Source organism: Dasypus novemcinctus, chromosome 10 (genome assembly GCF_030445035.2).
Source record: "Dasypus novemcinctus isolate mDasNov1 chromosome 10, mDasNov1.1.hap2, whole genome shotgun sequence".
Classification (NCBI taxonomy): Eukaryota; Metazoa; Chordata; class Mammalia; order Cingulata; family Dasypodidae; genus Dasypus; species Dasypus novemcinctus.
The window spans coordinates 17,728,193-17,756,122 of NC_080682.1; the positions used below are offsets into that span (position 1 = coordinate 17,728,193).

The 27,930-nt window shown below is 38.5% G+C and overlaps 1 protein-coding gene across 1 annotated transcript; it reads left to right on the forward strand.

The window, feature by feature from the left end:
- Positions 1-4,224: 4,224 nt before the first annotated feature.
- Positions 4,225-5,163, forward strand: LOC101432792 (olfactory receptor 5AN1-like). The gene has a single exon (XM_004451656.1). The coding sequence runs from the start codon at positions 4,225-4,227 to the stop codon at positions 5,161-5,163; it is 939 nt and encodes a 312-aa protein (XP_004451713.1).
- The last annotated feature ends 22,767 nt before the right edge of the window (positions 5,164-27,930 follow it).

The window sequence follows — 27,930 nt, forward strand, 5'->3', positions numbered from 1 at the left end:
CGCCACTGGGCCACTAGTTCCAGGTAGAAGGGTCCTGCGCACAGCCCTGACCTCCATGAAAGTGCCCAAAATTCTACTTCTTACAAAAATCTCCTCTGTCACCATCCCACCAAATCAATGTACGGACACCTCCTGACCTGCAAACACCTGAAACAGCCTGGTCCAGCAGGTCTCCAACCCTACTCAGCTGCTTCTTTTCAGGAGAGATTGTAAGGTGCACTCACTCAGACGCCATCTTGCCTTTCTCTGGATTAGGTTTTGTACATATATTTTCTTGTCATTTGTACACCACTTTATCCTTTGTATAGTTATATTATATAGATTTGGCTTTCTTTCTATTTCCACGTGAAGTCAGTAGGTAAGAAATTCTCCCCATTTACAAATGGAATAAAGAGCATATTGAGTCCTGCCATGTATTTGGTTTAATAAATAATCTATCTCAAGTCTTACAAAGTATGATATTTAGTGCCTGTACAGCTTTTACTGACCAAATAAATGTATTTCCTCTTTGTTCTTCCACTTTACCTAAATGTCTTAACTCTTGGTGCTATTTCTTCAAAGTGTCTTAAGTTGTGTAGTAGAAAGGGTTAAATAATAACAATCCTTATCAGGGAGAACCTATAAAAATAACCTAGTACAAGTGTTAATCAAATAATTAGCTTCCCACTCCGCTTTTCCCCTTCTAGATAAATTTTTCTGAAGCAGATGAGACCAAGTATAGGATGTTACCAAAAATAGTTCTGTGTTCCTAATAACTGGCAGCATAGGTGAGCTTCCTCCGAGAATTAATGCTTCTGGTAATGATCTTATGAATACATACTTAAAGATTAGAAATGCAAATTAATATGTTAGAAATCCAAATCAGAAAATAGAAATTGTACCAACTATTAGTGAAGGGCAACCTATATATACCATATTCTGAAAAAATGCTTAATGTGCATTAGCCCATTTAATTCTCGCTGTGTATGCTACTTGCTGAAGTAAGTACTACCTTCAACTACATGCAGTATGGAGATGTTACATTGCTTAAGGTCACAACCAGCAAGTGGCAGAGCCAAATTTTAACTCAGATTGTCTGATTCCAAAGTCCATGCTCCAATGGCATTGTTGTCTCTCAGTCATGAATTATTCTTATTTTGATCCTTAGTGCCTCTATTTCTGACTTAGACAACAGAAATAATGCCTTATTTTGCTGTACTGACTGCTGTGATGATTGAATCAAGTAAGGTATTTGAGAAAGTATTTGTGTATCTATCTAAAATGAAAGAGTTTTATAACAGGGAAGTGTTCATATCTGCTTTATTATTATCAAGCCAAATCACCAGTTAGCTGTGTCATTTGGAGTAAATTCCTCAGCTCTCTACCTTCAGTGTCCTTACCTGAATATTGAGAACATTGGACTAGAATATCTCTAGGTCTCTTCCAGCTCTAATGTCTCCAAGGTATACAATGAAATATCTACACTCATGAGATCATGGTAGTACCAGAGTAAGTGAAGAAAGAATTCATCAGGGACATCCATGGCGAACTGGGGCATGTAACTGGCAAGGACAAAAATCCCTGGCAACCATGACACCAGAAAGCAATTACCTGGAAACTGCCCATTCTCCATTGCCTTCTCTCTTTTCACTTTTGTGCCGAACAGTCATTTAAGAAGATCTCCGGTTGTGGGAAATACTCTTGCTGTTAGTGGACAGACATTTTCTAGTCCAAATGGGCAGATCTTGTAGTGCAATAGAGCTCACATGGAAAATTTCTTTGGAGAAGAATTAAGCAATTGCTCCTTTGTCAAGGTTTGTGGGATGTGGGTGAAATTCAAAGGGTAATCCTTTTAGTAAGACCTAAGTGGAGCATATTTTATGGAACGCAGGCTCACATTCATCAATTTTGTGGAACCCTTACTTCCACATCCTACTCTTAGGACTCTTCCTTTTGTTTTCTTATGCTCCTTACTTAAATTCTTTAAATCTTTCTTTATTTTTATTTTTTTAAAGCTTTCTACACTTTGATGAAAAGAACAATCTCAAAATAAAAATTCAGGTAATATTCCAGATTGTTTTGTGGTGGGGTTTGAATTCTAGTTGGCAATTTCTTAAGTATATGACTTTGTACTCTGTTACCTTCTGTTTTTTTATGTTGTAAAATGGATGTATAGGATCATCTAGAATTAAATTAGACAATGCCAGTAAAGCCTGACCTTTAGTTTTTATCCTTGAGGACTTTGTTTTTGAAATAATAATAAATTAGTTCTGTTGAAACATATGGCTTTGATTTATAGTTTCTGAGTAGCAAGAGACAAGCAGTTTCACTGTATAATGGTATTAAAAAGTACCCAAGGATGTTTCCATTATGTCTTTAAAAATTCCTCAAATATCTCTCCATTGTCATCTTGAGGCTCTGGGTGTCTCGAGACAATATACTGGGGAACAGAGATATCAGAGGTGTCCACTCCCAGCTCAGGTAGTGTTGTTCTCTTGTCCCTTTTAAGCTTCCTTTATTTGTCTAGTTTTCTTCAATCAGAAACTTTCCCTGTGTTTCTTTACCTGAATTCGTATAACCTAGGAAACTGACCACATCCTTATAAGATCAGGATTGCAAGGGGGTTTGATTTGTTAGAAACACTAGTTAAGTCTATCACCTGTTCTTCTCCAGTTTGTCTTGTGAAACATGCCAAGAAATTAAAGAGAGTGAGTATATGCAGATTTTTCCCTTTTCCTTCTGGTCTGCCAAATTTAACAGAAATTCTCAAGACAAGTTTCATTATGAATGAGAAAAACAATGCTCAACTTCTCATTCTTCTGGAGTGGTTGATTTCATATGTTACATTTAATTATTACTGCCTGTGTCACAGAAATGTATGAGAATATGAAGAATTTTAGTGCAACAGATTAGTCAACTGTTTGACATGTTTTCGCTGAATCAATCAACTATATCAACTGTTGGAGATATATTTGGGAAAGGAAATATTTTTTTGACCCTATCTGTATCTCAGTGAACATCATAGATTGATTTTGGTTGTCCATTGACCCAGTTTACCTGAATTCATTGAAACTAAATGAAAAATGTTTAAGAGGTGTGTATCTTCATAGATTTAATTGGTTTGACTTGCATGAACAGTAGAAAATGAATCTACACCTGCCAAGAAGCAATGCCAGACTATCTCCAGAGCTGTTGATTTCTCAGGAATCTTTCCCCTAGTTAACCCAGTAAGTTCTCAGACAATAGGCTTTGGATATCGCTAAACAACCAATGGTTATAATGCTGAATATCGACTAAACAAATATAATATACTGTACTGTGAGCTGAGCACTAGAATAATTTCTTCTTATAACTCTTCCTTAACCTCGTAGTTCAGGGGCTTTTATTTGCCTCACTTTATATTGAGTAAATCTGGATTTAGTGTGTTTAAACCATTGGGACATATTCTTAGAGCGAGAGGCTTTCAGGACACAAATCCAAAGTCTAAACCCTTAACCACAGTACTATGCTCTCTTCCAAAAGTCGAAATGACCTAATATTGTGACAATATTGTGCCAATAGTAAACTGTGCTCTCCTGTTTGGAATGCTTAGTATAAGGCTTCAGTAGAGTTATGATCCCATGACTTTATTGGCTACACATACTTCTGCCCTAACAAAAAAAAATTAGTATTAAATGATGCTCTTTCTCCAAGATGTTTGATAATGTTACATCAAATACATTTGCAAAAAAACTTGAAAACGTGTCATAAAGAGAGGGAGTATAATGCCTCTGAAGAATAAAAGAAGAAATTTAAAATCTCTTGATGAAAATATAGGAGAGAAGGTCTATTTTAAATTTATTATAGGATGACCCCACATATAAAATTTTAATATAAAATAGCAGTTATATGGTGAATTCACTGGAGTCCTTTAAAAATTTTTTGAATAATGATATCTACCTTTTGTTTAATAATCATAGCATTTCCAACAGTTCATTTTTAAAGATCCCACTCAATATTTTAAATATCTCTATTAATTCTCATGACAATGTAAATAAATTTGGCACATGAAGTACTTAGCAGCTACTTCTTAATTACTTTGAGGTGAAAAGGTAGGTTGTTTTCACTTGAACAGCAGCATGTATTTCTTTTCAAGAGCTCAATGAAGGAAAAGTTGGGCACATGTGATTGCGATAATGATATCAGTTCACCCAGCTCAGCAATGTATTCCTTTGTCTCCTTTCTGATTTTAGAAGCACTGGGTCAATGACTATAGAAGGAAATATCACAGAGATCACCCACTTCATCCTCTTGGGATTCTCAGATTTTCCCAGAACCTTAGCAGTGCTCTTTGTTATATTCCTGGTCATCTACCTCATGACTGTGACCTGGAACCTTTGCCTCATTGTCTTAATAAGGATGGATTCCCACCTCCACACACCCATGTACTTCTTCCTCAGCCACCTGTCCTTCATAGATATCTGCTATGTTACATCCATAGCCCCAAAGATGCTATTCACCTTCTTCCAGAAGCAGCAAACAATCACCTTTTTGGCTTGCATTGCCCAGTACTTCATCTTTTCAACTTTGGCACTTAGCGAGTCTTGTCTCCTGACAGCCATGGCTTATGACCGATATGCTGCCATTTGTAAACCACTGCTCTATTCATCCATTATGTCATCCAGCCTCTGTATCCAGATGGCACTGGGAGTCTATATGGCTGGACTCTCTGGTTCTTTATCCCAGTTATGTGGCTTGCTTCAGCTTCACTTCTGTGGGCCGAATGAAATCAACCACTTTTTCTGTGACATACCCCAATTGTTAATCTTGTCCTGCACTGATACTTTCTTCTTAAAAGTCATGCTTGCTCTATTATCAATGATATTTGGGATAACAAATGCTCTAGTTATCCTGATATCCTATGTCTATATTGTTATCTCAATCATGAAGATCACTTCAGCTAAAGGCAGGTCCAAGGCTTTCAACACCTGTGCTTCTCACCTGACTGCTGTTTCCCTCTTCTATACATCATCTATGTTTGTCTATTTAAGTTCCATCTCTGGTGGTTCCCCTGGTTTTGACAGATTTGCTTCAGTTTTGTACACTGTGTTCATTCCCATGATGAATCCCTTGATTTACAGTCTGAGGAACAGGGACATCAAAGATGCTTTGAAGAAGTTGCAAAAGAGGAGAGGGCATTTCTAACGTCACAGATTATGAGATGAATAGATGATAGTTTTGGCAAGGCAGAATCAATCACCTTAATCCACAGTAATATGCACAAGAATGTGAATTAATAAAATTCTTATTGTGTGTGGGCAAAGTAGACTGAATATGACACAGATAGTATGGTATTATGGACCAACAGCTGAGCTGGTGCCACAGAAACACACTATTTTATATCCTGGAGGTTCATATGTTTACTGTACATCAGGGATGGCCACTTCTTTTATTAACCCAACCACAAGTATTTTTGAAAACCAAGATTTAGAAGCCCTCTTGATACTTTTCGCTTCTGAGATTGGGACCTTATAAATCTCAGTCTTCTTCACCCAGGGATTGGTGTTGCCATAGTCCCCCAGAAATCTTTTCTTCTAAATATTTTGATGAAGGATAATCTAGAGTTAGTGGTGATCACTGACTGTTCTGTTTCTAATTGTATGAGAATGAACAGAGAGGGGATATACTTTTGGAGAGAAACCAAGCTTTTAAATTGTTTAGGCTGTGCTTCATGGATTGACCAATCAGATATTGTTAATGCTTGTCTAAGATGTCTTTCAGTGGTAAGAAATCTAAGAAATTATTGGTCATGTCCTCTCTGTCAGTTGTAGTTTAAAGGAAGGGGTCACAATTTGATTCCTGAAAAAGGATGGGAAAAGGGGTGTGATCCTTCAGTGTCCATTGACTTCTGAGTCCAATGCTTTTATCCTCACATTTGTACCTCAGTGGATATTTCTGATGGGAGATATTAATCAATGTCCATGTCACATATAATAGTAATATCTCTTATTTTCAAAATCTAAGCTCTCTTTCTTGTTCTCAATAAATCCAGAATATCTAACATTAGTTGAAAGAGCTGATGGTATCATACTATAGAATGATTTCTTAAATTTGAAATTTCTATTCATGGTTTGTTGAGATTTATTATGAGTTCATCAATTTTAATAAATGCACCACACTAATTTAGGATGTTGTAATGTGTGAAATGTGGGAGGGGGTATGAGTAGGGCATATGGGAATCCCTTATATTTTTTATGTAACATTTATGTAATATAAAGCCTCTTTAAAAATAAAATAATTATTTATAAAATGTCATTGTACTAGAGTCACTGAATAGATTTATGAATATTCAAGATGAAGAGACTAAGAACAACTACGGAAAAAATGGTAAAGGTCTTTCTATGTCTGTGTTCCACACTCTGTGTCTGGGAAATTTATGGTTGAATGGGGTGGTATAATGAATTGTATACAATAACTGTTAACTTTATTTATTTTATTAACTTTATTTATTTATTTTATTTTTTATTTTTTGTCTTTTTTTTTTAATGTTAAATTCTAAAAATATGAGGTCACCATTTACCTGCCATCCCCCTCACCTCACTTCTCCCATAAAAACAACCTCCTCCATCATCATGGGACATTCATTGCACTTCGTGAATACATCTCTTAGCACTGCTGCACCACATGGTCAATGGTCCACATTGTAGTTTACACTCTCCCCCAGTCCACCCAGTGGGCCATAGGAGGACATACAATGTCCAGTAACTGTCCCTGCAGTACCACCCAGGACAACTCCAAGTCCTGAAACTGCCCACACATCAGCATTCTTCTTCCCACTTCCTACCCTCAGAAGCTTCTATGGCCACTTTCTCCACATTAATGTTACATTTTCTTTCATTACTAATCACAGTAGTTCCAGAATAGAATATCAATAAGTACACTCTAATCCATACTCTATTCCTCCATCCTGTGGACCCTGGGATAGTTATGTCCACTCCACCTCTATATCAAGAAGGGGCTTAGACTCCACTTGGATGATGGATGCCATTCTCCTGCTTGCAGCTGTAGGCACTCTTGGCTCCCTTGTGTGGTGGTTGACCTTCTTCACCAACCTGTTAACTGGCTAGGGTAAGTCCAATAAACCAGAAGGTAGGAGTTGCAAGTCTGTTGAGGCTCAGGGCCTGGCTATCACATGGACAGTCCAGAGATTCAGGTCCCCTGAGTATACACTAAACCTCAGCACTTAGGTTCAGTTAAAGCAACAGGAGAGGGTTGTGAACAAAGAGCACATCTGAGTCCAACTCCATCACACTTAGGAACACAAACTCCATAGTAGTGCCAACTGACATGGCACTGAACTCCATCTGCCATGACCGTAGAACCTGTGAGCCTCTGTAGCCCTCAGAAGAACCAATACCTGGGGTTGTTTATACTTCAGTTGTCTCTGGGCCTCTGCCAAAGTGTGCATAAGGGTGACCCCTCTGATGGCCTCCCAACTCTCTTTTGGAGACTCATAGCCATACTCATTTGTACTTTTCATTTCCCCCTTTAGTACAAGATTAAGAAGCATTTTTAACTCCTGATATTACTTGTAGTCTGAGTTATTCTGCTGGTCTGAGTTAACCCTTTTATTCAAAGTCATTTTCTAGAATAACTGTTAACTTTAATGTCGATATTTTCCAGGAAGCTCAAAGAAGAATTGTATAGGGAGTGGGATAGTGGGCTTCCCAATAACTCTGACCCAGCTACCAAGATCTGTAAATGTGAAGGTGTATTAAAGTTTGTGATCCCATCTTTCTGTTTAAAAAGGGGAAGATGATATATTACATAACTGTTGAATAGCCAGATTTCCAAGACTTGAGCAAACTAATATAAACAAGTGGTTAGTATATTTACATATTATCTTTGGGATTCATTGAATTCTTTTTTTAAAAAAATATTTATTTATTTACTTATTTATTTATTTATTTATTTATCTCCCTTTCCCCCCTAACCCCCAGCCCCAGTTGTCTGTTCTCTGTGTCTATTTGCTGCATCTTCTTTGTCCATTTCTGTTGTAGTCAGTGGAATGAGAATCTGTATTTCTTTTTGTTGCATCATCTTGCTGCGTCAACTCTCTGTGTGGGCAGCACCATTCTTAGGCAGGCTGCAATTTCTTTCATGATGGAAGGCTCTCCTTATGGGGCACACTCCTTGCCGGTGGGGCTCCCCTACATGGGGGATACCCCTGCCTGCCAGGGGACTCCTTGTGCACATCAGCACTGTGCAAGGGCCAGCTCCACATGGGTCAAGTAGGCCCAGTATTTGAACTGCAGACCTCCCATGTGGTAGATGGATGCCCCAAACACTGGGCCAAGTCCACTTCTTAATGCTGTCTTGGGATCTCAATTTGGATAAAAGTCACATGGATTATTCTTATAAAGGATTATGTATCAGAGACATTTGCTGAATCTTCCATTAAAATGCACATGGCCTGGATTGAGAGAAGGGGGATTGTTGACCCTATAGGTGATAATGGCAGAACCTATGGGTTCACCCCATGCCACCCAGGCAGTGCAGCATGAGTAAAGGATGTGGCACCTCCAATCCAGGCATTGGTGTGTACTCTGAAGCATTGTTCTTTGAAAATGTGTGAGTTTATGTAAGAAGTCTGTTCTTAGAGAGCCCTTAGAGCTTCAGATGTAGTGGACCACTGGTAGGTGTTAGTGGTGTAAAGTACCATAATATTGCACAGATTTATGTCTGAGGGGTTTATATGGGCTCAGAGAGGTGATGAATACAAGTGCTAATAGATATTGGAAGTTGAAATTCTGGGGGTTTCTGGGGATAAGTGTAGTGCCTGGGAGCTGCTGCCATCCAAGAAATGTCTCCATGAGATGCTGTTGAGAACCATGACCTGAAGTACTAAAGGAAATTGCCAGTAATGTACTTTTTCAGGGGATGAAACTGAGGACAATAAAAATTTAATTCCATAGGCACACTGGCTTGTGAATAATATTTACACCAAGGGCAAATCCCATAACATACTCTTAACTGAACCACATATTCTAACTAAGATCACCCTCTGTGACTAAAAGTACAGTTATTTGATCACAGTAATTGAATACAGATATAGCTATACAATAAATAATGGAACACAGTCAATCGACTAGGTATTACTAAGGGCTTTCTCAATAAATGCATCAAGGTCAGTAGTAAGGAGGAAGAGAAAAATAAGAAAGATTTTCTATCCTCATATCTAGTTAGGAGCTAAGCTATACATATATATATACATTTATATTCTGTATTTTATGGATAGTTCAATGGAAGGTGATTCCAACAGATCTACAAGCTAAGGGAGGCAAGAAAAGTAAGAATCAAAGAGACTAGCAAGGTGTCAGTGATAGGTTCGCTCAAGAGGAAGATCATGGGCTGGATTTTGCCAATTAATTTGAGAAAGGAGAAGCATATTTTAAACTGGTGGAGGAAGTAGGAAATAGAACGGGATTAATTCATAGTAAGGTAGTGTCAGGAGACATGGAAGTTAAGAGGAAAATATGGGTAAGACCATGAAAGTTAATGGTGAATTTTACTGCAAAGACTCAGATTTTCCCTTGCATTTAGTTGAAGGTCAAAGAACCTGAATCATTGATAGCCTAGGGGTTGAGAGTGTGTACTTATTTTTATCATTGCCCTTTGGCCCAAATAATCTCCCTAAAACAAACCTAACAATGTTTCTAAGGTATTGAATGTTTTTCGCTTTTTCACGTATTTTTAGTGATGTGCTACTATTAGTATTTAGAAAGTAAAGATCAAACTCATTACTCATTAGAATTGTTTTAGGAAGATTATGAGGTAAACAGAAACATTGAGCCCCAAGTAGTTCTGGTATCATCTGCTTTTGGTATTTCACTTCTTTATGGACACTGACAGGGCCTAGATAATAGAGAATGAGAAATGGAGCCTTAGAAGATGGCCAAAATCTTTAGAGACATGCATGTGGTTCATTTAATAGATCCTGGCTTTTCAGCCATTAGATATTCCTGAAATATGCAGCTGGGTTTGTTCGTACCAAGATGAACCTTTAATGTTTCGTCCTCTGATGATGAATAATAAAAATTGTGTTACCTGCTGAACAATCAAGGAGAACAAATTTGGAAGGATTTTGAATGGCATTTTTGACAATATTTGAGCTAGTAAAATGTTACATTAATATCATTCTGTAATTTTGTAAAACTGAAAATGTCTCGTATTTTTAAAAGTAAGTTTTGGACAAGATGGTAAGTTTTACTAAGGTGACTTGCTCATTCCAAACTAAATTCTTACTAAAATTATTTGCAAAATTTCCAAATAGGGAACAATTTTTTTCCCCACTCTAAGTGAGGAATATGGAGAGTCCATATTCCAGAGAAAAAATGAGAAAATTCTACTGGCATTCTAATGACGTTAATTTAAAGAAGGTGTTAATGATTGAAAGCTCTTGTGTTGAAGTAAGTGAGAGGCCTTAATCAATCTCCATTGGCCAACTATACTGAGAGATACAAGAGTGCCAAGTAAATGCAGGCTGAAGAATAATCAGAGCTTCAACGGTAAACTCAATTAAATAAATCAGCAAAGTAATTAAACAAATGCCATTAAAACAGCAAAGGGAATTTGAAAAGATGCAGAAGCAAAACTAAAGATAACATTTAAAACATTTTTGCGTATTAGTGTGTAAGTGCCTGTTTGTGTTAAATGCCCTCCTTAGGAGAAAAAAAATAAACTATGAAGTGAACAATCAAGAATCCTGTTGTCTCACTAGGTAAAAAGAAAATCCAACTCTACTGACATTCTGCTTATTAGATTAAGATGCTCACAGCACCAATGATGCCAAATAATTAAATACGAAGTGATGGGTGAAAGGCATGTGACATACTGAAACAGAAACATAGTGGGTAGCAGTATTAATGTAAGCATATAGAATTTAAGGGAAAGAACCTATCCAAGTATTGACTTCTAGGAGCAGAAATCCATTTCCTTTATAGAGTGTGCCTAGTGGTACTCCTTTGCTGGCATGGGTCTGACTGAATGCTGTCTTCTGGCAGCCATGGCTTATAATAGATATTCTGCCATTTGTAATCCCCTGCTCTATACCACCATGGTGGTTTGAAAGTGTATGTATCCCAGAAAACCATGTCCTTTAAACTAATCTCTTCCTCTGGGTGAAAACCTAGTGTACATGGAGTTTTTGATTAGGTTACTTCAGTTAAGACAATGCCAAGGGTGTATCTTAATCCTATTACTGGAGTCCATTATAACTGGGTTGAATAGAGAGAGGGAAAGGGTGGGGGGGGGGGGGAGAGACAGAAAGAGAGGAGAGAGAGAGAGAGAGAGAGAAACTTAGAGTGATAAAACCAGGGAGGAAAGGAGAGACAAGTAGGTACCACCATAGTCCTTGATATATGATGGATTCCCAGGATCACCACAGCTGGTCTTCCAGTAGAAAGCATTGCCTTGATGATGCCTCAATTGGACATTTTTATGGCTTCAAAACTTCAAGCTTCTAAGCTAATAAGTTACCAAAGCTGTGTCTTACAAGTCATCACAACTGTGGTCATAGTGATTTTTGGATTCTTATCTATCCTGGTTATCCTAGCATCCTATGGTTAAATCATTGCCAACATTCTGAAGATCACTTCAGCTGAAGGCACATCAATGGCCTTCAACACATGTGCTTCTCACCCAGCAGCATTGACACTCTACTATGTATCAGGTAACTTGGTGTATTAGTGTCCTAGATCTGATGATTCTTCTAACCAAAACAATTTGGCTTCTGTTTTATTCGTTGTGGTGATCCTCACGTTAAATCCATTGATCTACAGCCTAAGGAATAATGAAATCAAAGATGCCCAAAACAGATGGAAGAAGAGGATATTCTCCTGGCATTACTTATTATGGGATATTTTAGGAAAAGGGCACAAATTTACAAAACAATTTAGGAAAAATGGAAATAATGAAACCCATCACCCTTTTAATAGATTGTGTAGCTATGCATCAATATCTGCTTCCCCTCCACTCCCTGCAGGAAGATTATACTTCTACATCTCTTTGAAGTCAGGTGTGGCCATGAGAGTTGTTCCAGCAATTGAAACATATGTGACATATGTCCTTTTCAGGCAGAGACATGAGAATATGTAGCATAGTTCCTTCCAGAATGAGGCTTTATATGTAGGTGATTTGCCATCTGTTCTTCTTCCAATGTTCCTATTACTGACTGATCAAGAAAATGATGATTATGATGATGGTTAGAGTGATGCTAATGATGGTATGACACAGGAAAAAAATCCCCAGCTAAATGTGGGTAATAGTGGTTAATATGCTAGTAAGAAATAAACCCTTGTTTTAAATTGTTTGTTACTGTAACATCACTCATCATAAGTATTATGGAAATTTTTACAGATAATGATATGCCATTGTAAAGGAAAATAAAACCTTAATATTTGCAAGTATCTTTAGGGTTAGGTAACGAGGAATCTGTTATCGTAAGTGGGAAGGATAGTCATGTTTGGCGTAATAAAATATTTGGTGCAATTAGCAACTGAAATAACTTAGAAGGAAACTGTCTAAGAAATACATGTATAAATTTAGGTGAAAACATGTTTAAAAATGCTTGTAGCACAGGTTCCTTGCTGCTGGATACATTTAAAAAGTTGCTTTTGTTTTTAGGCATTGGGGCTGGGGATTGAACCCAAGACCTTGTAAACAGGAAGCAGGAGCTCAACCATTATACCGCATTGGCTCCCCTGAGTTGTTGTTTTTTGTTTGCTTCCCTTTTTTTTTTTTTAAGGCACAAGGGATGGAATCTGGGATCTCCCATGTGGGAAACAAGAGCTAAACCTCTTGAGCCTTATCCACTCCCAGCAATGTTTTATTAGAAAAAGATAAGTTCACACTGCAACTGATGATTTTGCAAGTAAAAATGAAGGCAAATAGGAAGGATCATGGAATGTGGGTAATTGTAGAGTTAGAAGATAAAATCAAGTCTCAGGTGTACCCATTAATGTTCAATGTCTGTTCATTGTCTGATCGTTGTTTGCTTGTCTTCTTTAGGGGGAACTGGGAACTGAAATTGTGACCTCGCATGTGTGAGGTGGGTGCTCAACTGTTTGAGCTCCATCCCCTCCAAGACATGTATTTTAATGGACATGTGTGTGAAGGTAGTAGAAAAGGAGTGTGTGAATTTGGATTAGTGAAAACTTCTCATCTTACAAAACTGAAAGTCCTTTAAAGGATGATACTCTTAGAGAGAAAACTAGACAAAAACAAACTCTATACAATGTGGCAGTGTTAGGGACATTTCTCTTAGCCTTTGTTTGGGAGTAGCAGAGAAAAATTTTTAAAAATCTCCCCTGATGAGGGCATTTTTGGAACTTGAGTTGTCCTAAAAGATATTGCAGGAACAGACGCTGGACATTATATATCTTGCCATAACCCACTGAATATACTGGGGGAGAGTGTAAACTACAATGTAAAATATAATCCATGTGGTGCAGCAGAGCTCCAAAATGTATTCACGAAATGCAATGAATGTGCCATGATGATGAAAGAGGTTGTTGATATGGGAGGAGTGGGGGTGTGGTCGGGTATGGGGAATGTTGGAACCGCTTATATTTCTTTTTTTTTTTTCTTTATATTCTTTTAAATGTTACATGCAAAAATATGAGGTCTCCATATGCCCCGCACCCCACCCATACCACCCCTCCCCTATCAACAAACTCTTACATCATTGTGGCAGTGTTCCACCTTGTAGTCCACACTCTCCCCCAGTCCACCCAGTGGGCCATGAGAGGACACACAACACCCAGCATCCATCCCTGCAGCACCACCTAGGACAACTCCAAACCCTGAAAATGCCCCCACACCATATATCTTCTTCCCTCTCCTGACCATCAGCAGCCACCGTGGCCACCCTATCCACATCACTACTACAATTTCTTCCCTTACTAATCACAATAGTTCCCCAGCAGAACACCAGCAAGTCCACTCTAATCCATACTCTATTCCTCCATCTTGTGGATGTGGGATGGCTATGTCCAGTCTCCCCCTACAACAAGATGGTGTTTTGATTCCACATGCATGATGGGTGAAATTCTCCTGCTTGCAGTTGTAGGCACTCTTGGCTCCCTGGTGTGGTGGTTGACCTCCTTCACCTCCCTGTTAGCTGGCCAGGGTAAGTCCAAGAAACCAGAGGGTAGGAGCTACAAGTCTGTTGAGGCCCAGGGCCTGGCTGTGACATGGAAAGTTCAGACATTCAGGTCTCCTGAGTATAGACCAACCTAAACGCCAACCACTGGTCTGGTAGAAGTGACAGAAGAGGCATGTGTAGAAAGGTTATAACTGAGTCCAACTCCATCACACTCAGGAACACAAACTCCAAAGTTGGGCCAACTGACATGGCCCTGAACTCCAGAGCCATCTGCCTTGAACATAGAACATGTGGGTCGTTTCAGCCCTCTGGAGAACCAGCACCTGGGTTTCCATTTACCTTGGCTGTCTCTGGTACCCTGCCTAGGCATTCATACGCATCACCCCCTGATGACTTCCTGACTCTTTTTGGAGAATCTTAGCCATATAAACTCACTTGTCCTCTCCATTTCCCCCCTTTTTATCCAAAGCCAAAATGCAGTTTTTAACACCTGATATTACATGTAGGCTGAAATATTCAGCTGATCTCAGTTGATCTCTTTGTTCATGGTCTTTTTGTAGTTACATCATCAGCAGGTACTTGTTAGTAATCCCTCTGTGCTAGGAAGGCTCATCCCCAGGAGTCATGTCCCACACTGGGGGTAAGGCAATGCATCTATATGCTGAGTTTGGCTGAGAGAGTGGCCACATTTGAGCAATATGGAGGCTCTCAGGAGGTAATTCTTAGGCACCCCACAGCTATAGACCTAATTCATATTTCAGACACAAAGGCTCATAATCAGAGCCATCAGTATCAAGGACTTATCATTGGACCATCCATCTTTATTAGTCTTTTCCATTGCACTCAGGTGATTGTTGTTCCATTGGGGAATGTGATAGAGCTCCCCTGGTCAGGAATTCAGCACTCCTTCATATGTGGTTTCCAACTGAAACCACTATGAAAATATCCAAACCTTTCAATGTACCTTGTTTATATGCCCTGGAGAACTCCCTCCCAACTCTCTGCATTGCACCAATGACACCCCACACAAATGCCCCACCTCTACCATAGTTGAACCTCTCTGTAGTCCAAAACATCTTCAAAAAAGAAGCCCAATACATTGCCAGGTTCCATTAACATAAAAATGGAATTAAATGATGGGTTTAAAGGTTAGATATAGAATACATAGTAATTCAGAAATATTAAATAAAGGAAAATAAATTGGGGTATCAAAGAAACGAAAAAATGAAAAATCTTTGTTTTTGACATGTTGCCTTTCATCACTGCTACAGGTGTTGCCTGTATGTACAGTGGCAAGGCAATTTCTTCCATTTCTTCCTCTTTCCTTTGTCTACCTCTTTCTCTTTTTCTTTTTTTCCTGATTATTAAGTTTCTCTTGACATAAATTTTAAGTCACAGTAATTCACATATACAATATATAGTACTCCCACATACCCAACATCAAACCCTTTGTCCCTTCCCCAACAGTGATCTTTTTACATATTTAGATTATATTTGCTGCAGCTAATGTATAGATATTGAAACAATAGCTTTCAAACATGGTTCAATTTGGGTTTACATTATCGTTTACAGTTTAGACATACAATTTTCTAAATTTTTAGTTATTTTGTGCTTTACATGTTTTTAAAAGATTTATTTATTTATTTATTTATTTATTTAATTTCTCTCCCCTTCCCCCCTACCCCAGTTGTCTGTTCTCTGTGTCTATTTGCTGAGTCTTTTTGTCCACTTTTGTGTTGTCAGCAGCACGAGAATCTATATTTCTTTTTGTTGTGTCATCTTGTTGTCTCAGCTCTCCGTGTGTGCGGCACCATTCCTTGGCAGGGTGCACTCTCTTTAGCGCTGAGCAGCTCTCCTTATGGGGTGCACTCCTTGTGCGTGGGGCTCCCCTATCCAGAGGACACCCCTGCATGGCACGGCACTCCTTGGGCACATCAGCACTGCACATGGACCAGCTCCATACGGGTCAAGGAGGTCCAGGGTTTGAACTGCGGACCTCCCATGTGGTAGACGGATGCCTTAAAAATGGGGCCAAGTTTGCCACCCCACATTTTACCTTATGGTTTACATTTTAGCCTATAGACTTTTATACATTTTTGGTGTAAGTTAACATGACCTATATTCATCATGGCATGATATTGTGGAACACTTTCATTACCCCACAGTTACCCTGATTCCATGTATTCAACATCTCTTTTCTCCTCCCTTCAGGGCCCAACATGACAATCAATATTCATTTCTTGATGGTCCATATTCAGAAATACTTGCAAAAATATTGAGGGCTTGACATACTTGACTGCCCTAATTCATTGGGAGCCACCAATTCTCTCAAAAGATACAGTTCCCTCTGTTTGAGAGCATCAGTCCTCCCCAAGATGTGAGTATACCTTCACTCTCATTGTATGGGTCTCCACCCAATGATATAATCCACTATAACAAAAAATGAGCACTCACACACTCCCTAGAAGCTTGCCCTGTGTCAGATGACCCCCGCCCCCAATGCATCCGAAACAGGTAAACTTCCATATTACCTTCTCTAAAGAGTTTTCTCTGCAGCACAATTTCAACCACATACCTGACAATCTCCCATGATCAAATGTTCCCCTCACTGTCTCCCCAATTTCTCGGGCAATCTGACCCATCCCCCCATCCATAGCGCCCCTAAAGCCCATGCAGATCCACCAAAAGTTTCCTTATGCCCCCATTTTATCCCTTCCCTGTACAAATACTTACCTCCCATTTATCATAGATTTCACCCAAGTAATTGTCATCTCAAAGCCTTCCAGTACCCTCCAACTACCTTAAAGTTTGTCATCCAGTGTCTAGGTCTCTGAGACAACTTGGTTTACTTATTTCATATCAGAGAGGTAATGTGGTATTTGTCCTTCAAAGCCTGGGTGGCTACACTCAAAATAAAGTTCTCAAGATTCATCCATGTAATCACAAGTGTTTGTACTGTATTTGTTCTTATAGCTGAGTAGTATTCCATTGTATGTACACACCACATTTTATTTATCCATTCCTCAGTTTATGGGCATTTGGGTTGATTCCAACTTTTGGCAATAGTGAATAGTGCTGCTATGAACATCGGTGGGCATATATCTGTCTGTGTCCTTGTTTTCTGATCTTCTGGGAATATATATTTGTGGAATTCTGCGTCATATGGCAAATCTATAGCTCATTTTTTGAGAAACCACCAAACTGTCCTCCATAATGGCTGGATCCTTCTATATTCCCACCAGGAGTGGATGAGTGTTCCCATTCCTCCACATCCTCTCCAACAATTGTAGTCTTCTAATTTTTTGATAGTTGCCAGTCTTATGGAAATAAGATGGTATATCATTGTTGTTTTGATTTGCATTTCCCTAATAGCTAGTGATTTTGAACATTTTTTCATGTGTTTTAGCCATTTGTGTATCATCTTTAGAGAAGGGTTGGTTCTTATCTTTTTCCCATTTTTTAAATGTGCTCTTTGTCTTTTTATTTTTAAGATATAGGAGTCCTTTATATATGCAAGATATAAGTCTCCTATCAGATATATGGTTACCAAATATTTTCTCCCATTGTGTAGCCTCTCTTTTCACTTTCCTGACAAACTCCTTTGAGGTGCAGAAGGCTTTAATTTTGAGGAAGTCCCATTAATCATTTTGTTCTTCTCCTGCTCTTACTTTTGCTGTGAAGTTTATGAAGCTGTTTCCTATTGCAAGTTCCTCTTGATGCTTCCCTACTTTGCTTTTCAAGGTCTTTATATTCTTGTGTCTTATATTTAGGTCTTTGTTCCATATTGAGTTGATTTTTGTATAAGGTGTAAGTTGGTAATCCTTTTTCATTCTTTTACATATGCCTATCCAGTTCTCCAGGCACCATTTGTTGAAGAGGCCATTCTCTCCCAGTTGAGAGCGTTTGGTGGCCTTGTCAAATACCATATGGCTGTATATATGAGGATCTATATCAGAACTCTCAATTTGGTTCGGTTCCATTGGTCAGTGTGTCTATCCTTGTGCCAATAGCATGCTGTTTTGTCGTATGTTTGTAGTATGTTTTGAAGTCAGGTAGTGTGATTCCTCCAATTTCATTTTTCTTTTTCAATACGTCTTTGGCTATCCGAGGCCTCTTTCTTTTCCACATAAATTTCATAGCTTCTCTAGTTCATTAAAGAATGCTGTGTTGATTTTTATTGGGATTGCATTGAATGTGTAGATCAGTTTTGATAGGATAGACATCTTAATAATATTTAGTCTTCCTATCCATGAACAGCGAATATTCTTCCATTTATTTAGCTATTCTTTGATTTCCTTGAACAGTGTTGTGTAGTTCACTGTGTGTAATTCTTTTACCTCTTGAGTTAAATTTATTCCTAGATATTTGATTTTTTTATTTACTATTGTGTATAGTATTTGTTTCCTGATTTCCTCCTCAGATTGTCAATATTGGTGTACAGAAATGCTACTTATTTTTGTGTAGTTATCTTGTAACCTGGTACTTTTCTGAACTCATATATAAGTTCTAGAAGCTTTGTTGTAGACCTCTAGGGTTTATGTCTAGGGTCTATGTATAGGATCATGTCATCTGTAAATAGTGAAATTTTGACTTCTTCCTTTCCAATTTGGATGCCTTTTATGCCTGGTTCTTGCCTCAGTGCTCGAGCAAGGACTTCTAAGACTGTGTTAAATAGGAGGGGCGATAGTGGGCATCCTTGTTTTGTTCCTGATCTTAAAGGGAAGGATTTTAGGATTTCACCATTGTAAACGATGTTGGCTGTGGGTTTTTCATATATACTCTTTATCATGTTCAGAACGTTTCGTTCTATTCCAATCTTTTGTAGTGTTTTTGTCAAGAAAGATTTCTGGGATGCGTATTTGGCCCAATGGACAGGGTGTCCCCCTACCACATAGGAGATCCAAGGTTCAAATCCTGGGCCTCCTTGACCCGTGTGAAGCTGGCCCACACCCAGTGCTGATGTGCACAAGGAGTGCGGGGCCATGCAATGGTGTCCCCTGTGTAGGAGAGCCCCACATGCAAGTAGTATGCCCCAAAAGGAGAGTGCTCTGTGCAAAAAAGGCACAGCCTGCCCAGGAATGGCACCACACATGGAGAGCTGATGCAGCAAGATGATGCAACAAAAAGAGACACAGATTCCCAGTGCTGCTGACAAGAATACAAGCAGGCACAGAAAAACACACAGTGAATGAACACAGATAGCAGACAACTGGGACGGGGAAGGGAAGAGAAATGAACAAAAAATAAATCTAAAAAAAAGAGTGCAGTTTTTTGTCAAATGTTTTTCTGCATCTATAGATATGATCATGTTATTTTTTTCCTTCAATCGGTTTATGTGGTGTATTACATTAATTGATTTTCTTATGTTGAACCATCCTTGCATACCAGGAATGAACCCCACTTGGTCATGGTGTATAATTCATTTAATGTGTTGTTGAATAAAATTAGCAAGTATTTTGTTGAGGATTTTTTTTTCAAGGCTTATTAGAGAGATCGGTCTGTAATTTTCTTTTCTGGTGGTGTCTTTGTTTGGCTTTGGTACTAGAGTAATATTGGCATCATAGAATGAGTTAGGAAATGTACCTTCTGTTTTCATTTTTTGCAAGAGTTTAAGCAAGATTGGTGTTAGTTCTTTCTGGAATGTTTGGTAGAATTCACCTGTGAAGCCATCTGTCCCAGGGCTCTTTTTAATTGGGAGGTTTTTAATGATTGATTCTATCTCTTCACTTGTGATTGGTTTGTTGAGATTGTCCACTTCTTCTTTTGTTAATGTAGGCTGCTTAGGTGTTTCTAGGAATTTGTCCATTTCCTCTAAATTGTTGTTTTTGTTGGTATATAGTTTTTCAAAGTATCCTCTTATGATAGCCTTTATTTCTGTGTGATCAGTGGTGATATCTCCTTTCTCATTTCTTATTTGGTGTATTCGTATTTTCTCTCTTTTTTTCTTTGTTAATCTAGCTAATGGTTTGTCAATTTTATTGATTTTCTCAAAGAACCAGCTCTTGGTTTTGTTTATTTTTTCAAATGCTTTTTATTTTCTATTTCATTTAGTTCTGCTCTGATCTTTTTTATTTCTTTCTTCTTCCTTTGGGTTTAGTTTGTTGTTTTCTAACTAATTCCTCCAAGTGTGCATTTAGTTCTTCAACTTTAGCTCTTTTTTCTTTTTCGATGTATGAATTATTTGGTATAAATTTCCCTCTTACTACTGCTTTTGCTGCATCCCATAGTTTGGATATATTGTGTTATCATTTTCATTATTTTCAAGGTAGTCATTAATTTCTTTTGAATTTTCCTCCTTGACCCACTGTTTTTCTAAGAGTGTGTTGTTTAACTTCCAAATCTTAGTGCCAAATCTGGGTCTCTGGCCCTTGCAGATTTCCAGCTTCATTCCACTGTGGTCAGAGAAATTATTTTTTGTGATTTCTACCTTTCTGCATTCATTGAGACTTTTTCTGTGGCCATTTTTGGTCTATCTTGGAGAATGAACTGTGTGCACTAGAAAAGAATGTATATCCTGCTGTATTTGGGTGTAATGTTCTGTATATGTCAATTAGGTCCAACTCCTCTAATACATTTTTCAAAGTCTTTGTTACTTTATTGATTCTCTTTTGACATGTTCTGTCCAAAGTGGAGAGTGGTGTATTAAAGTCCCCCACTATAATTGTAGAGGCATCTATTCCTTCACTTAGTTTTTCCAGTGTTTGCCTCATGTATTCTGAGGCACTGTTGTTAGGAGCATAAATTTTTATGATTTTTCTTTCTTCTTGAAAGATTACCCCTTTCACTAATGTATATGTGTCCATCTTTGTCTCTCACAATTGTTTTCCTTTTAAAGTCTATTTTGTCTGATATTAATTTAGCTACTCCTGCCTTTTTTTGGTCTTTGTTTGCTTGTAAGATTGTTTTCCAGCCATTCACTTCCAATTTCCCTGTGTCTAGGGTGTGTTTCTTGCAGACAGCATATAGATGGGTCATATTTCCTTATCCAATCTTCCAGTCTGAGTCTTTTGACAGGTGAGTTTAATCCATTGACATTCAGTGTTATTACTTTCAGGAATTACTTATAATAGTCATATTTTCTTCAGATTTGTGTTTGCCATATTCTGTTTCATTTTCTTTTCCTTTTTTTTTCCTTTTTAGTTGCTATTATACTCTCCTCTAGCTCAGTCTCTCATTTATTTCTTTCTTCTTGCAGAACTCCCTTTAGTAGTTCTTGAAGGATAGGATTCTTGTTGGCATACTCTCTTACTTTCTGTTTCTCTGTGAATATTTTGCACTCTCCATCATTTTTGAATACTAACTTTGCTGGATAGAGTATTCTTGGTTGGAAATTTTTTTCTTTTAGTACCTTGACTATGACATAGCACAGTCTTCTTGCTTCTATGGTTTCAGATGAGAAATCAGCACCTAATCTTATGGAGCCTCCTTAGATGTGATGGCTCTCTTTTCTCTTGCTGCTTTTGCTATTTTCTCTTTGTCTTGAGCATTGGATAACTTGACAAGTATATGTCTTGGGGGATGCCTGTTGGTATTTATGCTCTTTGGGGTGCATTGTACTTCCTGGACATGTACATCCATCTCCCGTATTAGGTTTAGGAAGTTTTCAGTCATTATTTCCTCCAACACCCTTTCTGTCTGCTTTCCCTTCTCTTGTCCCTCTGGGATGCCTATAATACATATGTTTTCATGTTTTGCATTTTCATTCATGTCTCTATACCCCTGCTGGATTTTTTCTATCTTTTTATCTACCAGTTCTACTATCTGTTTGATTTCAGATATACTGTCTTCCACATCACTTAATCTCTCCTCTGCCTCTTCCAGTCTGCTGTGACTTGCTGAGAGTGTATTTTCGATTTCTTGAATTGTGCTGTTCATCACCAGCATATCTGTATTTCTTCCTTATTCTCTCCAATTGTTTTCTTCATGTTTGTAATCTCTTCCTTTACCTTATCAAACTGGTCCCTAATATATATTTTGAGATCTTTAATTACTTGTTCGATGTTCTTCTACTCTTTCTGGTTTTCAGTTTGCTCATTGGATCGGGGCATGTTTTCCTGATTATTGGTTTGGTTTGTAGTTTTTTGTTCCTCTCTGGTCGTCATTTTATCTTGACCAGTTTAGTCAGTTGCTTTGCTTCTTTGTCTAGTTTGGAGTTTAACTAGTTGTTTTTGTGTGCATGTTTTCTGTTTGTCACTTTGTTCTTACTCCATTTCCTTGTTTTAGCTAAGTTCACTTGAAGAAAAATATTAGGGCCAGAGAAAGCAAAAGAAGTAAGAAAAGAAAATGAATGATAGTAGTATTGATAGTAAATATTAACTGAGGAACCATGTGAGATATAGGAGAATGGATATTAGACTCATGTAAGGTATGTAGAGTTATAACAGTAAGAAAAGTAGAGTACGTAAAAATTTTAATATGGGGAGGAATACAATGTGAATTAAAAGGCCTGTGTGTTTAGGAGAGAGGGAAAGAGAAAAGAGAGGACAATATTATAAAGAGTGAATATAAGGCAGAAAACAGAACAAAGGTATTAGTAATAAAAAGTCAAAAAAATAGGTGAGCAAACCAAGAGAGCTGTAATGTAAGAGAAACAATCAATGATGGAGGATAGAAAGATGTAGAGGAAAGGGAATAGTGTTTGCGGCCAAAATTAATACACACAGAAAAGAGTAAATAGAGGATGAGGAAATACAGCAAATGTGAAGCTCTCCCTGCAGCACCTAATGTAAGAAGAATAAGAAAGCAGAGAAACAAAGGAAGAGAAAAAAAAAGGGACAAAAGGGAGTGGGGAAGTAAGCAGGAAAAAGAAAAAGAGAAAGAAAGGAAAAAGGGCCTTGGGGCCATAAAGAGGAAGGAAAAACAAGGAAAAAGCAACCAAATATTAGGGAAAGTTTCAAGCAAGAAATCCTGTTTGTAGTTAAGTAAAACGCTTAGGGATCTGACATTCCCCTTGGTCTCCATTCCTCACTTCCCTCTCTCCCAGGCAGCAGAAAAGTGGCCTGAGAGGTCTCGTAGGAGATTCCAGTGGGTCCTTGTTAAATCAGCTCCCCACAGAAGACAAGGATTCTTAATTTCCAAAGAGAGAACACCCACACCTCATCAGGAACCCCAAGTAAGCTATTGGAGGCTTGGAAACCACTCCTACAGTCCCTCTCCTTTAGGTGTGCTATGAGAGGGCTAGTTGATTTTCTGACTCCACCTTCTCCCAGGCCAAATTTCCTATCACAGGATATTTAGGTAAATAGGGCTTTTTCAGCAGATTCGCCACTCCTCTCTTCCCAGACTCTCTCCAAGCTAGCCGGTATTCTCTGCCAAGCGCCAAAAAAGAAAAAAAGAAAAGGAATAAAAGGGGGGAGGGGAACACCAGAAAATCGAACCCACACTAGCCAGGCCCCACTTCTGCACCCTCCACCGAATCCCTCCTACCCAGAGAGGCAGTCCAAAACTGCAGGTAAAAGGCAATCCCGGACCTCCGGGAGAGCTGGACTTGGGAAAGGGAAGACTGGGACTCTGCAGACCCAGGGCACGTAGGTCCATGGAACACAGGCTATGGGGTCTCAGGGGACACTGACCTGGGACCACACATTCAAGGACCATGGGGCCCAGGAATGCCACTGCACAACCAACAGATCTCAGGAAATACCGCTGCCGCCAGTCGCAGGGGGAAGTGTCCTGCCAGTCCACAGCTTCCGAGCTCTGTACTTGTAAGCCAAAATTCTACCTTTATCAAGCACCACCTCCGCCACTCTCTCCAAATCGATGTCCACACACCCTCCACCTTGCAACCCCTCAAAACAGTTCGCACTGGCAAGACTCCAACCCCACTTGGCCTCCTCTTCAGAGGAGAGGCCATAAGGTGAACTCACTCAGATGCCATCTTATCCTGCCTCCCCTCTTATATTTCTTAATGTAACATTTTTTTGTTTTCTATGTGCCTTGCAAAAAAGACAATTTAATTAAAAAAAAAATTCCCCCTGATGATTCTTGCCATCTTATTTGTACTCATGTAAGTATATATCGTAAGCATTATAACTCTTTATGGCCTCCAAAATGTGCAACCGAAAATTTTAGTTAAATGGTTTCTAGGTAGTATTTCTCTAAAGTACTTTAAAGAAGTAAGATAAATCATTTCTGAAGGAATACACTTTAAACTTTGGCATTAGTAAATCCCACAGATAAAGTTCAAATAATTATGAACTTATGATAATGAATCACTGAACATGCAAATGAAGAAGACACAATGAAAAAGAGTCAGTGGTAATATCATGCCATGGCCCTTCCAGTAAAGGATTTGTAAGTCAAGCCTACAAACCTAATGTTATTTAAATATTATATAATAATTTATATTAAGTATGTTTAATATGTTCAAATAAAAGATGAGAGGAATAGTATGATGAAGGATAAAGGGACTATCAAAATTGACCAGTTAAATTTGGCAAAGAAAAAATATAGAAAATAAAAGTAAATAGAAAATAAGATTTTATGAATGAAATTTGAAACTCAGTAGATATTTTAAACATCCAAGAAAACATAGGTTATGGTAGAATGAATTAACCACAAGAGAGATCTTTATAAACTAAGCTGTGCCTTAGGGAGATAAAAACATGGATGTTTCAGAGTTGTGGAATATATCATGAGAAGTTCCAATGTACATGTAATGGGTTCACGGATGTATGATAGAAAATGAGTGAGAGGAAAATTTGAAATATGATTTGCATTTATTAGACAGCACTTCATACCTATTATAATATCAAATAAGTGACCATTAGGTTAGCTGTACTGATTTTCATGATCATGAGGAGAATTTCAGTGTACATTGTAGCTGCTCAGTGAGTTACTTTGTTGTCATTGTTGATGACGATGTTCATAATGACAATTGATACCATCTTCTGTTCTTTTCCCACAACATTCTCCATTTAATCTCATTCTGACAGAACTTCCACAAGGATTGTGATGGTAAACTCATTGTATGCTACCATTCTCCTCTACTGATGCAGACATCTTGACTTTTTTTTCAATTAGGCCACTCATTCTGTCAGAACCTCAAAACTATGCATAAGGAAGTAATGACTGATCACTTCAGGGAAATAAACTCTTTTACTTAGTTCTGTGGATATGACTTTATACCTTTGGGAGGATTTTCTCTTTTTCTTCACTTCGGGAATCAGGTGCCTGGAAAATGGCTAGAGAAGAGGAAGACATTTTAGATGACTAATGTTGATAAATATTTGTAGTTCATATACCTATTTTATTGCTGTAATGACCCAGCCTTACTGTAAGAAAATCTCCAAAAGCCTTCTTTCTATATTTATTCATAGCTCCTGGGTTAATTTTTGACAGCTCTTTTCTGATTTCTAAGGCTTTCAATGATTTTTTTCTAACTTTACTTCATTTCAATAAAAAATCATTTGTTGGGGGATTTTATAATAATTTCCTAGAGAGAATGCCAGCTATACCATCTTGAAGAATGCATACTTCGTGATGCAAAAAATACTCTTTTGGTGACTTACCATTTCTCTGAAGACTCAGTGCTTTGCCTTCCCTGATCTGGCCAATGTAAAGGAAAAGAACTCTCTAAATGTGCCCCAGCATCCCAATCCCTATGCCTATTGACTAAACTTACTGATTGTTACCTAAACCCAAGTCACTCTCTCCAAGAGAAGGAGTTGTTACATGGAAACATTGGATAGACTTCAGCATGACTGACAATCCAATAGAATGGTATGCAAATAAAGTAAGAGGTTTCATTTTGGTGGTAGAGGATCTAGAGTTTCCTTTAGATTTTCAAATGAATCACTGGCTCAAAGAAGATAAAGAATTACTGTCCTAGACTATCTAACTGAATTGAGGAAAGAAAAATCAGTATATGTGAGAATGGGTGCCTCCTGGCTTTTTCAATCTTGTCTTATTTTATGTCTCAGGCGTCTTCTTAGAGTCATTATGTTGGACAAGCTTTATCTCATTACAAACTGTTTATTCTTGGTGAATGGCTCTTTCCTCCATACTTCTACATGTGGTACAACATGATTCAAGGACTTCTCCAAGCATCAGGTTATAGCAGAGCCATGGTTGAGCAGTATCCTACTGTTTCACCATATCTAGAGATGGTAGCATTTACTTTTTTTTTTTTTTAAGATTTTTATTTTTATTTATTTCTCTTCCCTTTCCCCCTCCCCCAAGTTGTCTGTTCTCTGTGTCCACTTGCTGCATGTTCATCTTTGTCCACTTCTGTTGTTGTCAGTGGCACAGGAATCTGTGTTTCTTTTTGTTACATCATCTTGCTGTATCAGCTTCCTCTGTGTGCAGCACCATTCTTGGGCAGGTTGAACTTTCTTTCGTGCTGGGCAGCTCTCCTTAAGGGGTGCACCCCTACATGGGGGACACACCTGCATGGCATGGCACTCCTTGTGTGCATCAGCACAGTGCATGGGCCAGCTCCACACAGGTCAAGGAGGCCCGGGATTGAACCACGGACTTCCCATGTGGTAGGCATGTGCCCAATCCATTGGGCCAAGTCTGCTTCCCAGTATTTTCTTAAGTAGGTCTATTTAAATCTCACATATTTACAAAATCTGGCATGGGAAAGTCTGAAATTAACGCATATTAGCAAGTAATGTACTTATGATGCCCGTTTAGTGTCTTTTGTCTGTACAGACTGAATAGCCATAAAGTTACAAGAGGATTTTTCAGTTAAGGTTGGAAATATTATGAAAAGGGCAGGAAGCATAGGTTAACTCATTGTTCACGATTTAATAATTTACATCTAGGCAGCTAAATGACAGAAATAGATGGAGAATTCCCTTTTTATTTTTCGGACATAAGGCCATTTTCTTCCCTCATCATTCCTTTAGTAGATGGCATTGAGCAGGTTCACGGAATGGGATGGAAGCCACAAGTCTGTGGTCACCTTTGTTCTCCTGAATTCTCAGATGAAAAAGAACTGTAGGGGCAGCTGACTTGATCCATTGGTTAGGACATCCGTCTACCACATGGGAGGTCGGTGGTTCAAACCCCAGGCCTCCTTGAACCATGAGGAGCTGGCCCATGTGCAGTGGTGATGTGCGCAAGGATTGTCGTGCCATGCAGGGGTATAGGGGAGCCTCATGTGCAAGGAGTGCACCCTATAAGGAGAGACGTCCAGTACGAAAGAAAGCCTGCCCAGGAATGGTGCTGCACACACGGAGAGCTGACACAATTTGACACAACAAAAAGAACCAGAGATTCCTGTGCTGCTGACAGCAACAAGAGCAGTCAAAGAAGATGTAGCAAATAGACACAGAGAACAGACAACCTGGGTGGGGGGGAAGGGGAGAGAAATAAATAAATAAATAAAAATCTTCATTAAAAAAAAAGAACTGTAATTCATACTCTACCTAATTCCCTTAGAAATTTACCTTGTGATCCTGACATGGAAACTGGGTCTCATTTTTCCAAGCAGGATAGACTCCAAGCTGTACACACCTATGTGTCTTTTAATCAGTTTCTTGTGATTTATAGATATCTGTTATTCTTTGATTAGACCAAGGATGTTTTCAGATTTCTTAAACGATGAAAACAAATGCCCACAAAAACCATTTTTCCTTCCTTTCCTGTGCCACACAATACTTTGCTGGTCTTGGATGGGGTTTACTGAGTGCTGCCTCTTGATCACCATGGCCTATCACTAGTATATCATCATGTGTAACCCTTAGCAATACTCAGCCATCATGGACTCTGGCCTCTGTGCCAAGATGGTCACTGAGTGAGGCCTACATGAGTGGTTTCCTTTGTAGTTTAGTACATACAGTCTCTTGCTTTCATCTCCAATA

Coding starts and splice junctions, on each gene's coding strand:
- LOC101432792 (XM_004451656.1), top strand. CDS start 4,225: ATGACTATAGAAGGAAATATCACAGAGATCACCCACTTCATCCTCTTG.